The 15,000-nt window shown below is 39.4% G+C and overlaps 1 protein-coding gene across 2 annotated transcripts in view; it reads left to right on the top strand.

The window, feature by feature from the left end:
- The window catches only part of LOC138863817 (lachesin-like), a 100,683-nt gene extending 89,859 nt beyond the window's left edge, over nucleotides 1-10,824 (top strand). For both annotated transcript variants that reach the window (XM_070129262.1, XM_070129261.1), the window contains exons 8-12: nucleotides 2,286-2,423; nucleotides 5,250-5,399; nucleotides 5,797-5,928; nucleotides 8,740-8,820; nucleotides 9,684-10,824. In XM_070129262.1, coding sequence (XP_069985363.1) covers nucleotides 2,286-2,423; nucleotides 5,250-5,399; nucleotides 5,797-5,928; nucleotides 8,740-8,820; nucleotides 9,684-9,832 — 650 coding nt within the window. In that variant the 3' untranslated portion in view covers nucleotides 9,833-10,824. The remainder of the gene's footprint in view (nucleotides 1-2,285; nucleotides 2,424-5,249; nucleotides 5,400-5,796; nucleotides 5,929-8,739; nucleotides 8,821-9,683) is intronic.
- The last annotated feature ends 4,176 nt before the right edge of the window (nucleotides 10,825-15,000 follow it).

Below are 15,000 nucleotides of genomic sequence, written 5' to 3'. Positions count from 1 at the left end.
AGGGGTGGGAAGGGAGGGGAGGGTGAGGGGGAGTGGATGAGGGTAGGAGGGATGGGGAGGGAGGGAGGGTTGGGGTGGGAGAGAGAGGTGAGAGGGTGTGGATGGGGAGGAGAGAGAGAGGGAGAAATAGGGAAGGTGGGGGTGATGGAAGTGAGAGAGAGAGATCCTGGCCGTCGATCAGCAAGAGGGACGCACCTGAGAGTCCAGTGTGAGTTTGGTGGGGTGGGGAGAGGGGTGAGGGTTGGAGGGATGGGGAGGGAGGGGAAGGGGGGAGGGGAGGGGGTGGGATGAGGGGGAGGGGAGGGAGTGGATGAGGGTAGGAGGGATGGGAGGGAGGGGAAGGTTGGGGTGGGGAGGGGGATGGGGAGGGAGGGGAAGGTTGGGGTGGGGAGGGGGAGAGGGTGGGAGAGAGGGTGGGGGGAGGGATGGGAGTGAGAGAGAGAGATCCTGCCGTCCATCAGCAAGAGGACGCATCTGAGAGTGCAGTGTGAGTTTTGGGGAGTGGGTTAGGAAGGGTGGAAGGGAGGGGGAGGGGGAGAGGGTGAAGGGGGGGGGGAGGGGAAGGGAGGGGGAGGGGTGAAGGGGGTGGGGGGAGGGTGGGAGGGATGGGGAGGGAGGGGAGGGTTGGGGTGTGAGAGAAAATGTTGGGTGTGGGTGGGAGGGGGAGTAGGAAGGTGAAGGGGTGGATGGGAGTGAGAGAGAGAGATCCTGGCGTCGATCAGCAAGAGGACGCACCTGAGAGTCCAGTGTGAGTGTTTTTTTTTTTTTTGGGGGGGGGGGGGGGTAGGGAGGTGGATGGGTGGGGGAGGGGGAAGGGGGAGGGAGGAGAGGGGGGATGGGAGTGAGAAAGAGAGAGATCCCGCCGTCGATCAGCAAGAGGACGCACCTGAGAGTCCAGTGTGAGTTTGGGGTGGGGGTGGGAGTGGGGGAGAGAGAGTGGTGGGGGGTGGGATGGGGTGGGAGGGATGGGGAGGGAGGTGAGGGTTTGGGTGGGGTGGAGGGGGTGGGAAGGTGAGGAGGGAGGGTGTGGGTTGGAAGGTGGGGGTGTGAGGGGTTGAGGGTGGGAAGGTGTGAGGGTGAATGGAGGGGAAGAGAGGGGTGGAAGTGGGAAGGTGGGGAGAGAGGGTGGGTGGGAGGGAAGGTTGAGAGGGTTGGAGGAGAAGGGAGGGGTAGTGGATGGGAAGGGATGGGAGGGGATGTGAGGGTGTGGTGGGTGGGAGGGGAGGGAGGAAAGGTGTGGCGCTGGGGAGGGAGGGGCATAAAGGTATAGAGCGGGAGGGAGGGGGTGATGAGGGAGGGATAAGTGGTCAAATTAAGTAGTGTGCACGGCAGTAAAAAAACACTAACGGGACATACATGATAATGCATAATACATATATGACACGAACAAACACACACACACACACACACACACAAACACACACACACAAATATGAAAATGAATAAAAACAATAGATATATGAAACAAAATGCATTTACAAACAAAAATCAACAAATAAAAAACAAAATAACAAAAAACCAAAAACATATTTACAAAATTCTCTCGTATGATGAAAGTTTTTCTTTTCTTTCATCCGCAAGACACTTCCTTTCGTATGATACTATCCCGATCACAAATAAAGGTCACGTTCCACTCTTTTTAAAAAATTGAAGAGCCCCCCCTCAAAAAAGTAATAACAAAAAACGGGAAGTAAAAGGTCATTAGTAATAAAATCACTTAAGTGTATCATTTGATCTTTTGGTGGGAATTGCGTGTGATCGTATATGAAATTATGATGATTGGGGTTGGGGGATGGGGGAGGGTGGGGGGGTAATGGTGTCATTTGAGAAGGGGGGGGTGGGAGGGATATGAGAATATGAATGAATAAAGTATATGAGATGTATAGTGTATGGTGTTTAATTGATTTTCTTTTTTTCTCGCTTATTATCTTTCTCTATTTCTCTTTCTCTGTCTGTCTTCTCCTTCTCCTCTTTCTCTTGTGTTTCTTCTTCTCCTTCCTTCTCTTCCTCCTTCATCAAAACCTTTTACTCTTCCTTTTCCTTCTCTGATTCTTCCTTCCACCTCTACCTCCTCCCCTCCTTCCTCCTCCTCGTCCTCTCTCCTCCTCCACCTCCTCCGCCTCCTCCGCCTTCGCCTCCTCCTCCTTCCCCCTCCCCCTCCCCCTTCTCCTCCTCTCACCCCTACTCCTTCTCCCCTTCCTCCTCCTCCTTCTCCCCTTCCTCTTCTCTTTCCTCCACCTCCTCCACCTCCTCCTCCTCCTCTTCCTCCTCCCTTTCCGCCACAGTTCCCCCAATGGCATGGGTGCCACAACAGCTGGAGGGTGCCTACATCGGCCAGGAGTTAACCATCGAGTGCCACACAGAAGCTTATCCAAAAAGTATTAATTATTGGACTAATACGAAGGGAGACATGATCGTGACGGGTGAGTTGTTGTTGTTGTTGTTGTTGTTTTTGTTGTTGTTTTGTTATTGTTTTTGTTTTTGGTGTGCGTATTGGTTTTGTTTTTGTGTTTGTGTGTTGTGGGGTGAGTTGGTGTTTTTGTTGTTGTTGTTGTTGTTATTGTTGTTGCTTTAGTTTTTGTTGTTCGTATTGGTTTTGCTTTTGCGTTTGTGTGTTGTGGGGACTTTGTGTGTGTGCGTGTGTGTGTCTGTGTTTTTGTGTAAGTGTGTGTTTGTTTGTATGTTTTTCTGTCATTTTTTTTTGTGTGCGTCTGTCATTTTTTTTCTGTGTCACTTTTGTGTGTGTGTGCGTTTGTTTATGTGCGTTTATACGTGTCTATGTGTTTATACGTGCTTGTACGTGTGACAATCTACGAGTATGTATGAACGCGCATATTAATCCCCCATACACACACACACACACCCACCCACCCACCCATCCATCCACCCACCCACCCACCCATCCACCCACCCACCCACCCACCCACCCACCCACCCATCCCCACATTTCCACCATCCACAAAACACCACACCCATAGAACACCCTTTCCCCTCCCCCTCCCCCCATAGTGTCCTTAACAGCAGCATTTAACAGCACCCGAGACAATATTTCCTTTAGTCTGACACCCATCCGTTAGCGCTGGCGACACCTGGTGGTCATTACCATTATAATGAGGCAGAGAGAGCGACGAGTATAGTGTTCTCGGTTCGTTCGTGGTCATTGAGGTGTTGGTGGAGGGGTGTATTGCCTCTGTGTCTGTCTGTCTGTCTGTCTGTCTGTCTGTCTGTTTCTGTTTCTGTTTCTCTTGTTCTTTGTTTGTCTTTTTATTTATATTTTTATTTTTATTTCTCTTTTTTTTTCTTTCTCTTTTTCTTTCTCTTTCTCTTTTTTTCTATTTCTCTCTCTCTCTCTCTCTCTCTCTCTCTCTCTCTCTCTCTCTCTCTCTCTCTCTCTCTCTCTCTCTCTCTCTCTCTCTCTCTCTCTCTCTCTCTCTCTCTTTCTCTCTCTCTCTCTTCTCTCCTTCTCTTTCTCTCTCTCTCTCTTTCTCTCTATTTCTTTCTTTCTCTCTCTCTCTATTTCTCTCTCTCTCTCTCTCTCTCTCTCTCTCTCTCTCTCTCTCTCTCTCTCTCTCTCTCTCTCTCTCTCTCTCTCTCTCTCTCTCTCTCTCTCTCTCTCTCTCTCTTCTCTCTCTCTCTCTTCCTTCTCTCTCTCTCTCTCTCTCTTCTCCTCTCCTTCTCTTCTCTCTTCTCTCTTTCTGTCTCTCTTTTCCTTTCTCTTCTTCTTCTCTTCTTCTCTCTTCTTCTTCTCTTCTTCTCTCTCTCTTCTCTTCTTCTCTCTCTTCTTCTTCTTCTCTTCTCTCTTTCTCTCTTCTCTCTCTCTCTCTCTCTCTCTCTCTCTGCCACGTTCAGAGCAGTGTTGTTATTCTTGAGTTTAAGAGGGGATTTTCAAAGTGAGAGAGTAAGAGAGAGAGAAAGAGAGAAAGAAAGAGAGAGAGAGAGAGAGAGAGAGAGAGAGAGAGAGAGAGAAAGAGAGAGAGAGAGAGAGAGAGAGAGAGAGAGAGAGAGAGAGAGAGAAAGAGAGAGAGAGAGAGAGAGAGAGAGAGAGAGAGAGAGAGAGAGAGAGAGAGAGAGAGAGAGAGAGAGAGAGAGAGAGGGAGAGAGAGAGAGAGAGAGAGAGAAAGAGAGTGAGAGAGAGAGAGAGAGAGAGAGATGGAGAAAGACAAACAAAGAGAGAGAAAAGAGAAGTAGACAGACAAAGTATGTGAATGTACTGTGTTTAAGACTGGGTTTATGTGTGTGTGTCATATAGTTTGCCGGTGTCTACAAGTGTGTGCGTGCGTGCGTGCGTGTGTGTGTGTGTGTATGTGTGATTAAATGTACTTATTTTCTCTTCTTTTTCCTTTGTGTGTAACATGTTCAGCATAAGTAATTAATTTTATGTATCTTCGTAAATAAAGAAAATGTATCATGACTTTCGCTTCATAACCATCTATTATTTAGAAAAGAGAGTGAAAATATAAATATAAGTTTAAAGAGAATTGAAAGAAAAAAATTATAAGGAAATGTAAAAGTGTTGGTACAATATATATACATATATTTGTAATATACCCTTTAACTTCCTTCATCCCTCCCCAACCCAACCCCTATCATCCCCCCATCCCCTCCCCCCTTCACTCAACCCATCCCAAACCCAACCAATTTCACCCCCCATTTTTACTCCACCACAACCCCTCCCCTTCCCTTCCTTATCCTACTACTTTTCCCTCTTTTTCTCAACCCATCCCTCCCTTCTCCCTTCTTTTCCACTCGCCCCCACCACCTCCCTCCCCTTCTTCCCCCACTCCTCCCCCACCCACTTCCCCCTCCCACCACCTCTCCTTCTTTCCCCCCTCTCTTCCCTTTCTCTCACCCCATCCCCTCCTCCCACCACCTTCTTCACCCCTTTCCCATCCATCTCCCCTCCCTTCTTTCCCTCCCCTTCCCTGCCCCTCCCACCTTCCCGCCTCCGACCATCCCCCCCTCCCTCCCCCTCCCTCTTCCTTCACCCCTCCCCTCCCCCATCCCCCACCTTCCCCTCACCCACCTCCCCTCCCCCACCTTCCCTCCACCTCCCCCCACCTCCCCCACCCATCTTCCCCCCTACCTTCCCCCACCTTTTCCCTTCTCCCTTCCCCCCACCTCCCCTACCTCCCTCCCCTTCCCCCATCTCCCCCTTACTTCCCCCTCCCCCCATCTTCCCACCTTCCCCTTCCCTTCCCCCACCTTCCCCCCACCTTCCCCCTCCACCTTCCCCCCCCCCCATCCACCAGGCGACCGCTACGAACCCATCGTGGCTGAGACCACCTACAAAGTGTACATGAAGCTCCGGATTCGCCAGGTTCAGCCACAGGACTTCGGGACTTTCAAGTGCGTGGCCAAGAACTCCCTCGGGGAAACTGACGGGGCCATCAAGGTGTACGGTAAGGAGGGGAAAAGGGGAAAGGGGGAAAAAAAAAGATGATGATGGTGATGAGATAGAAAAAGAAATGATGATTAGGAGGGAAAAGGGGGGAAATGATGATGAAATAAAAAAATAGTAAGATTAGGAGGGAAAAGGGAAAAAAAGATGATGATGATGTAATTAAAAAAATGAAGATCAAGAAGGGGATGTTGGGGAAGTGTCGAAGGAAATGCAAAAAAATATATAGTGAATAAAAACAATATTGATATTTAAAATGATTAATGAGGGATGTTTTTTTTCCATTAACCCCGCCCATCAACCCAAAAACCCCGCCCATCAACCTTCAACCCCGCCCATCAACCTTCAACCCCAACCTTCAACTTTCAACCCCAACCTCCCCCCCCCCCCCCCCGCAGAGATTGAACCCCCGAAGTCCCGCACGAACGTCTTGACCGAGAAGGAGATCGAGGTCAAAGGTGAGGGCGAGGGCGATGACGTCAGAGGCGAGGTCACGCCCACTTCGAACTCCGCCCACCACCGAGATAAAGGTATGTTGTTTTCTATTTCATTATTGTGGTTGTTGTTATCTCTAACTTCCTTATTATTGATATTGTTATCATCATTTTCACCATTATTATTATCATTATTATTGTTATTATTATCATCATTATTTTCATCATTCTTATTATCAACATTATTGCTATTATCATCATTATTTTCATCATTCTTATTATCATTAACATTATTGCTATTATTATCATCATTATTTTCATTATTATTATTATCATTAACATTATTGCTATTATTATCATCATTATTTTCATCATTATTTGTATCATTAACATTATTGCTATTATTATCACCATTATTTTCATCATTATTAGTATCATTAACCTTATTGCTATTATTATCATCATTATCATTACTGTCATCTTTGTTATCATCAGCATTATCATCATTATTTTCATCATTATTAGTATCATTAACATTATTGCTATTATCATCATCATTATTTTCATCATTATTAGTATCATTAACATTATTGCTATTATTATCATCATTATCATTACTATCATCTTTGTTATCATCAGCATTATCATCATTATTATTGTAAGTATCAGCATCATCCCTATAATTGTTACAATTCTCATTATTATCTTCACTAATTGTATTTTTGCCAGCGTTGGTTAGTTTGTCTGTGCTTTGGTTAGCAGGATAACTCAAAAAAAATTTTTTTTATTATTTTTTTACCAGAGGTGTGTCTTTGCCTAACATAGATGCTTTTAATTTTTGTTTTTTGATTCGGATTATCATTTTTTTTTAAGGATTCATTAGCATTGCATCATAGGGAAACACGGACGGGGCCAGTGTACTTGAGAAAATAGCGATTTTAGTGTAATTCTTCATGGGAATATTTTTATTGCATCAATGACCCTATTGCCTTACTATTATTATCATTATTATCTTTATTATTATTTTCATTTATCATTATCAATATTATTATCATCACTGTTATTATTAGTATCATTATTATCATTATTGTTATCATTCTTGTTATCATTCTTGTTTTTATTATAATTATTATTATCATTCTTATTATTATCATTATCCTTATTACCATTATCATGACATTGTTTCAATCAAACATGACAAACAAAGAAACAAACACATCCCGAAATACACTGACATATAGAATAGAGAAAAAAACATTATCTTCGAACAACGATTCAGTTATTGAACTAAGATAAAAAAAAATAAAAATAAAAAAAACACGATCGCTCCAAACAAGAAGAAGAAAAAAACAGAAAGAGAATAGAAGAATAGAAGAAAAGAAGAAAATAAAATTGAAAAAAATATTCTACGACCCACTCCTTCCCAAAAATAGTAGTAATAATCATAGTAAGGATAAAAAGATGATAATAATGGTAATAGTAATCATGATGATGAGAATAGTGATAATGATAATAATAGATAGAATGATTATAAAAAGGATAAAAAAAAATTATAATCATGACCAATACATCATACAACGCACGGAATCTATCCAGAAAAAAAATCCAACTACAACATAAGCGCTTTGATACAACACGCTACAACAAAATACAACGCATAATGTACCGAATCATCACTGACATTTAGACTGTAATTTTTTTTCCATTTTTTTCAGAATTTAGTCGAGTTAGTATGAACGTTTATTTTTTTTCTCCCAGAGTTGCCATGGTTTTATTTCATGTTATTTCATTTTCTTTCATTTTCTTTCATTTTATTTCATTTTATTTCCTTTTATTTCAATTTATTTAATTTCATTTCCTTTTATTTCATTTTATTAATTTTATTTATTTATTTCATTTTATTTAATTTAATTTCATTTTATTTCATGTTATTCATTTTATTCATATTCTTCATTTTATTCATTTTATTCATTTTATTTCATTTCTTTCATTCTATTACATTTTATTCATTTTATTTCAATTTATTTCATTTATTTCATTCTATTACATTTTATTCATTTTATTCAATTTATTTCATTCTATTTCATTCTATTTAATTTTATTCAATTCAGTTTTTTCTTTTTTTCGTTCATTTTATTTCATTTAGTTTTTTTTTTCGTATATTTTTTATATCCTTTCTTGACTCAGAATGACAGACAATAAGACTTCATTGGTCGCTAAATTTGGCCTCTCTAAGATGATTGAAATGACATGAGGAGAATGATGTCATGAAGTAACATTAACTATCGGATGTCAGGTTTTGATAGTAATGTCAGTATTCTTGATATCGTGGACGTATCTTAATATTCAGATGATAGGTGTTGATGATAATATCAGTAGTTTTGATATCATAGCTTGTCTTTATCTATCACGTGATGAGCCAGGATAAAATCGTTTTTTTATTAATTAATTTATTTATTTATTTTATTTTATTTTTTTTATTATTATTATATATATATATATATTTTTTTTTTTTTTTTTGATAGCTTAATATTATTGGTTTGACTAATAAAATCATAAGGGATTTCATGCTCCATTTTCCCCCAGATATGTCTTGATATCATAATCATACTCAATATCACTATCGACAACATTTTCCAGAATCAATATCATTATCCTTATCAGTATCATTTCATTATCATAATATCATTATCGACAACATTTTCCAGAATCAATATCATTATTATTATCAATACCATTTTCACCATAAGATCAGTGTAGTCATAGTGTCATAACTAACACACTGATTTCATCTTATATCATGCCATCTACCAACATCATGTCTCTCATCTTTTAACGAATAAAATAACGATAAAAAGCGAAAGAAAGTGAAATCCCACTGAACAAATCCTCAAATATCACCCACAGACCGCAAGAAGTTCGACAAGTACTTACATCCGAAGGGGATAAACGACCTTATCGACCACCTCGGCAAGACATACGACCCGTGTAAGTTCAAGCTGGTGTTGCGATTAAAGATATGGGGACGGGCTCCGTGCATGGCCAGTGGGTTATATATATATATGCATACATACATACATATATACGCACATATATATGTACATATATGTGGTGTGTGTGTGTGTGTGTGTGTGTGTGTGTGTGTGTGTGTGTGTGTGTGTGTGTGTGTGTGTGTGTGTGCGTGTGTTCGTAAGTCACACGCATGCACACACATACACAGAAAGAGAGAGTGTGTGTGTGTAAGATAGAGAAAGAGAGAGAGACAGACAGACAGACAGAAATAGAGAGAGACACGGGCAGAGAGAGAGATACAGACGGACAGGCAAAGAAATAGAGAGAGAGAGAGAGAGAGAGACAGACAGACAGACAGACAGACAGAGAGTGAGACATACAGAGGCAGAGAGAGAGAGAGAGAGAGAGAGAGAGAGAGAGAGAGAGAGAGAGAGAGAGAGAGAGAGAGAGAGAGAGAGAGAGAGAGAGAGAGAGAGAGACAGACAGACAGAGAGACAGAGAAATAGAAATACAGACAGAGGAACAGACAGTCAGACAGAAAAAGAGAAACACAGAAAAGGAGAGAGAAACAAAGACAGAGAGATAGACAGGCAGACAGACGGGTGCAGAGAGAGAGAGAGAGAGAGAGAGAGAGAGAGAGACAGACAGACAGACAGACAGAAAGATATATAGATAGAGAAAGAGAGAGATAGTCAGATATGAAGACAAACAGACAAAGATAGAAAAATGTACTCACACGTATGTATCCACTTTTACACATCTCGCTTGTCCTTTCATATCAACTCTCACACTGAATCCACCGCAACTAACAACCCCCCCCTCCCCTTCCCTCCCCCCAGATCCAGGAACCTCCCGACGCGACCGACAACCGACCTACGGAAAACAACCCGACCTTTCAAGCACCGGCTGCGGGCCACCCTTCCTGGCACCTGCTCTCGTGGCCCTCTCCTTGGTGGCCGCGACCCTGGCACTCCTTCGGCAGCTGTAACGACGGATCCCACTTGTATGAATGACCTCTGGGTTTCCTTTCAGATTTCGCATGTGGTGGTTCATGTAAAACGAACGGTGGATTTCAACATTTGGTAAACAGGATATGGATACATAAGTGTATGAGATGGACCCCTCTCCCCCGTATATGAAAGTCTATATAACATGTTATAACTGGCCTATCCTTATATACATATATAAAAAAGAGCAATATTTGCCTTTTCACGACTGTACATTTACCCAAAAAATCATTTAGAATGTAACAACTCCCTCTTTTACATCTATAATGACCAACTTTTGCCTACACCGACTATACTCCGTTCCGCAGACTTTGGGGCAAAAAAAGAAATCGATAAAAGGGGTCATAACTCTATCAAAAATAGACATATTGCGACCAAAATTATACTCGACCTGTATCATATCGTGGCATTTATTGATACTAAATATGAATCGAATCTATCCCTGCTTACAAAAGTTATGGTCCCAAAACTGACATTTATTTTGCATCAGAGTCGGCGGGACGGATGATAGTTACCGTTCCCCATAGCTGGCTCTGTAGAAATAGTTCTTTCTACTTAGTGTGACCTTTAGCTTCAATGACTATTTTGAAAAGAAAAAGAAAAAGATTACAAAAAAAAAAGATGATAATCAAAATCAAAGCACATGTTGTTTGACGTCCAGGAAATGACATTCTCATCTTTACCTCTTCTTCCCCCTGATAATAACGATAATGATAGCGATAACAAATCCTTATGCTTTTGTATATATGGTGATAATGGTTCTCGTGTCTGCACTATGAAAGGATTTTTCTTCTCTCTTCCTTGTGTTTGTTGTTTTTATCGTTTCTTTTCTTCTTCCTGGGGCTCATTTACACCCAAGAAAAATAGATAGATTGGTAGATAGATACCATTCTACCCGTCTAACTATCATTTTCTCTCTCTCTCTCTCTCTCTCTCTCTCTCTCTCTCTCTCTCTCTCTCTCTCTCTATCTATCTATCTATCTATCTATCTATCTATCTATCTATCTATCTCCGCCCTCTCTCTCTCTCCTCTCTCTCTCTCTCGTTCTCTCTTTCCCTCTCTCTCTCTCTCTCTCTCTCTCTCTCTCTCTCTCTCTCTCTCTCTCTCTCTCTCTCTCTCTCTCTCTCTCTCTCTCTTTCTCTCTCTCTCTTTCTTTTTCTCTCTCCCTCCTCAAACCTTCCTTCTCTCCCTCTCTCCTCCATCCCTCTCTCCTTCTCTCCCTCCCTCCCTCACTTCCCCCTCCCTCTCTCTCTCTCTCTCTCTCTCTCTCTCTCTCTCTCTCTCTCTCTCTCTCTCCTCTCTCTCTCTCTCTCTCTCTTTTTCTTTCTTTTTCTCTCTCTCCCTCCCCAAACCTTCCTTCTCTCCCTCCCCCCCTCCCTCCCTCTTTCTGTCTCTCTCTCTCTCTCTCTCTCTCTCTCTCTCTCTCTCTCTCTCTCTCTCTCACTCTCTCTCTCTCTCTCTCTCTCTCTCTCTCTCTCCCCCTCTCTCTCACCTCAGCGTCTTATGACATCCTAAAACATTGATCTCCCGAGTCTACCCGGGCGCTGTCTTGCCCTTCTCGGTCTTTTATCATCATTTATGACAATTAATATCTGAGTCAGTCGGAGTTATTGAAAAGGGGCGTGGAGCGTCCGTAGACTTTAAAGAGATGGTAAAGGTAAGTTATCGGGGGTTTTGGATGCTGAGGAGAGAGAGAGAGAGAGAGAATAGAGCTTATTGGGATAAGATTTTTTTTTTCTTTGTATTTATAGAAGAAAGGAGAACAGAAGAATGTATTTGATAGAAAGAAATACAAAGTGTATATAGAGAAAAGAGAAGTTATGTTCATTTTGATCTTTCGTTTCCCGTTTTTTTTGTTCTATACTTCTATCTATATCTAATCCCTATGAAGATGAATGAATATATATAAAGATATATATATCGGTTTCAGTGCTTTGATAACATTCTGTACATACGCCAAACATTCTTACCCCTTCCTCACTGTAATATATATACCCACATACATACATATACAAAACCGAATGTCTATTTCAAACCTTGATATATACAGGGCTTTTACAAACGTCTGGGTGTAGCTTCGAGACAAGTGTTAGGTGTAATTTATGCATCTAGAATTCTCTGTTTGCTCAAGATGTTTACGAATAATCAAAAATCATTATTTCTTGGTGACCTTGTGTGTTCTAGGTGATATCCTGTACATATGTAACCTCCTTGTTAGTGTTTTCTCTCTCTTTCTCTTTTTTCTTGTCTTTGTCTGTCTCCCGATCATTCTCTCCCTCTCTCTCTTTTCTGTCTTTGGTTTTCTCTCTTTCATTCTTCTCGCTGTCTGTCTTGTCTCTCTCTCTATTTTATCTCTCTGTCTATCTATCTATCTATATCTTCCTTCCTCTTTCCCTCCCTCTTCTCTCTCCCTTCCTCCCTCTTTCTCTCTCCCCCTTCCTCCCTTTTCCTCCTTCTCCCTCTTTCTCTCTCATTTCCTCAAGTATCTACCTTTCAAACCAGTTATCCATCTTTCTCTCTCTTTCTCTCCTCCTTCCTTTTTCTTCTTTATATTCATTTTGTGAACTCTTAATGTAATGTTCTCTCTGATATTTCAAATAAAATCTTTTCTCTGCTCGTAAGTTGATTTTCTCTTTTCCTTTTATACAATTTTGATCCTTATATACAGTGGATGTAGAGTGCAATGACATGCATAACGTATATTGTATACTTTTGCAGTTAATAATGGCAGTATTTTTGCTGATAATATTATGCTAATAGTAGCAATTATCATGCTGATAATGATGATAATTACGATGATAAGATACATGATTAAAGTGATGATAATGATAATTAGAAGATAACGATTTTAGTGATAATAGTAATAATGATAACAAACTGCATTACTGATGATAATGACTGCATTATCAACGGTATTGATATATATATAATGATAAGAAAGACGATAAAAACACTAACGACAAAGGTCTAAATGTTGATGTTGCTAATCATAATCATAATGATAATGACAACGACAAAATCAATTATGAGGATAATGAAAATGATGATAATGATGGAACTAATGATAATAGTGATAATATGATAACTACGATGATGATGCTAAGAATGATGATAATAGTGATAACAATGATGATGTTGATGATCATGATCATAATGATAATGATGATAATATTAATGATAATAATTGTAATTGTTATTGTAATCATTGCAATTATTACTATTATTATCATTATAACAATAACAATAATAATATTGATAATGACTATGATAAAAATGATTAAAGTAATAACAATATTGATAATGATGAAAATAAATGATTATAGAAATGAGAATAAAAGCAACTATAATGACAATGATGATAATAAGAATGGTGAAGAAGATACACACACACATACATATAAATACACATACATATATATACTCATACATATATATATATATATATATATATATATATATATATATATATATATATATATGTATATATATATGAATATATATATATATATATATATATATATATATGTGTGTGTGTGTGTGTGTGTGGGTGTGTGTGTGTGTGTGGGTGTGTGTGTGTGTGTGTGTGTGTGTGTGTGTGTGTGTGTATGTGTGTGTGTGTGTGTGTGTGTATTTATATATATATATATATATATATATATATATATATATATATATATATATATATATATATATATATATATATATATATATATATATATATATATATATATATAGAGAGAGAGAGAGAGAGAGAGAGAGAGAGAGAGAGAGAGAGAGAGAGAGAGAGAGAGAGAGAGAGAGAGAGAGAGAGAGAGAGAGAGAGAGAGAGAGAGAGAGAGAGAGAGAGAGAGAGAGAGAGAGAGAGAGAGAGAGAGAGAGAGAGAGAGAGAGAGAGAGAGAGAGAGAGAGAGAGAGAAGGGAGGGAGAGAGAGAGAGAGAGAGAGAGAGAGAGAGAGAGAGAGACAGAGACAGAGAGAGAAAAAAAATAGAGAGAGAGAGGCAGAGAGAGAGAGAGAGAGAGGAAGACAGACAGACAGACAGAGAGAAAGAGAAAGAAAGAAGGAGAAACAGGGTCCTTTTGAGTGGAAGAACACAAACAAAACATTTCAGAGTTTCGAAAAGTTATTTACATTGATATTACGATATCGGAATGAACATGACTTGCAGAGCTTAATAAAGAGAAACAAATATCAATAAGATGATAAATGATGGGAATAAGAGAAATAAAACTTATACAAATATGTATAAATATAAGAAGATACAACACAAATATAAATTGGCTAATGGTAAATATAAAAAAATGCAGAAAAATGACTTTACAAAAATGTCTAATGACAAATATAAGAAAATACAAAAAAATACAGTGAGAAATAGGAAATACAAACAAATTGCTAATGACAAACATAAGAATTCACAAAAAATGGCCAATAGCAAACATAAGAATTCACAAAAAAATCAATGGTAAATATAAAAAAACAAAAACAAATGTCAACCGTCAAACAGGATAAAACACAAACAAACAAAAAAAAAACAAATATAAACAAATACAAACTGGCAAATGGCAACAGTCGAGAAGTAAACTGAGGTACAAGTTACCAATTTACATACACACGTCACCATAGCGTGTGTACCTTCCTTTATATATGCATAAACATCATTGAATTTGTCAAACCCTAAGTGCTTATATCCTTTGCACCTTGATTTATCATAAAAGGCAATTTCTAGTGTTTATTTTTGATCCAGGGATGATGTCCAGTTTGGTAGTGTTTATTAAAAGGAATATACTTGGTTATATCTTTCATTATTGTATGTTTATATCCATGATTATTTAATTATTGTATCCTTAATGTTTATATCCATTATTATTTAATTATTGTATCTTTAATGTTTATATCCATAATTATTTACTTATTGTATCCTTAATGTTTATATCCATAATTATTCAATTATTGTATCCTTAATGTTTATATTCATAATTATTTAATTATTGTATCCTTATTTCCTTAATAGTGTCAGTACAATAAGCAGAGCAGGATATTTTTAGGGATTTCTGAACTATCACCCTGTCAGACGTCGAAGTAAATTTTAATTTATATATAAAAAAACATCTGATTTCATGTTAGCTGTCTCAATATATAATGAAAATGG

This window comes from Penaeus vannamei, chromosome 13, assembly GCF_042767895.1.
Source record: "Penaeus vannamei isolate JL-2024 chromosome 13, ASM4276789v1, whole genome shotgun sequence".
Classification (NCBI taxonomy): Eukaryota; Metazoa; Arthropoda; class Malacostraca; order Decapoda; family Penaeidae; genus Penaeus; species Penaeus vannamei.
Note: the sequence above shows the minus strand (reverse complement) of the source record. Positions and strands in the feature narration are given on the sequence as shown.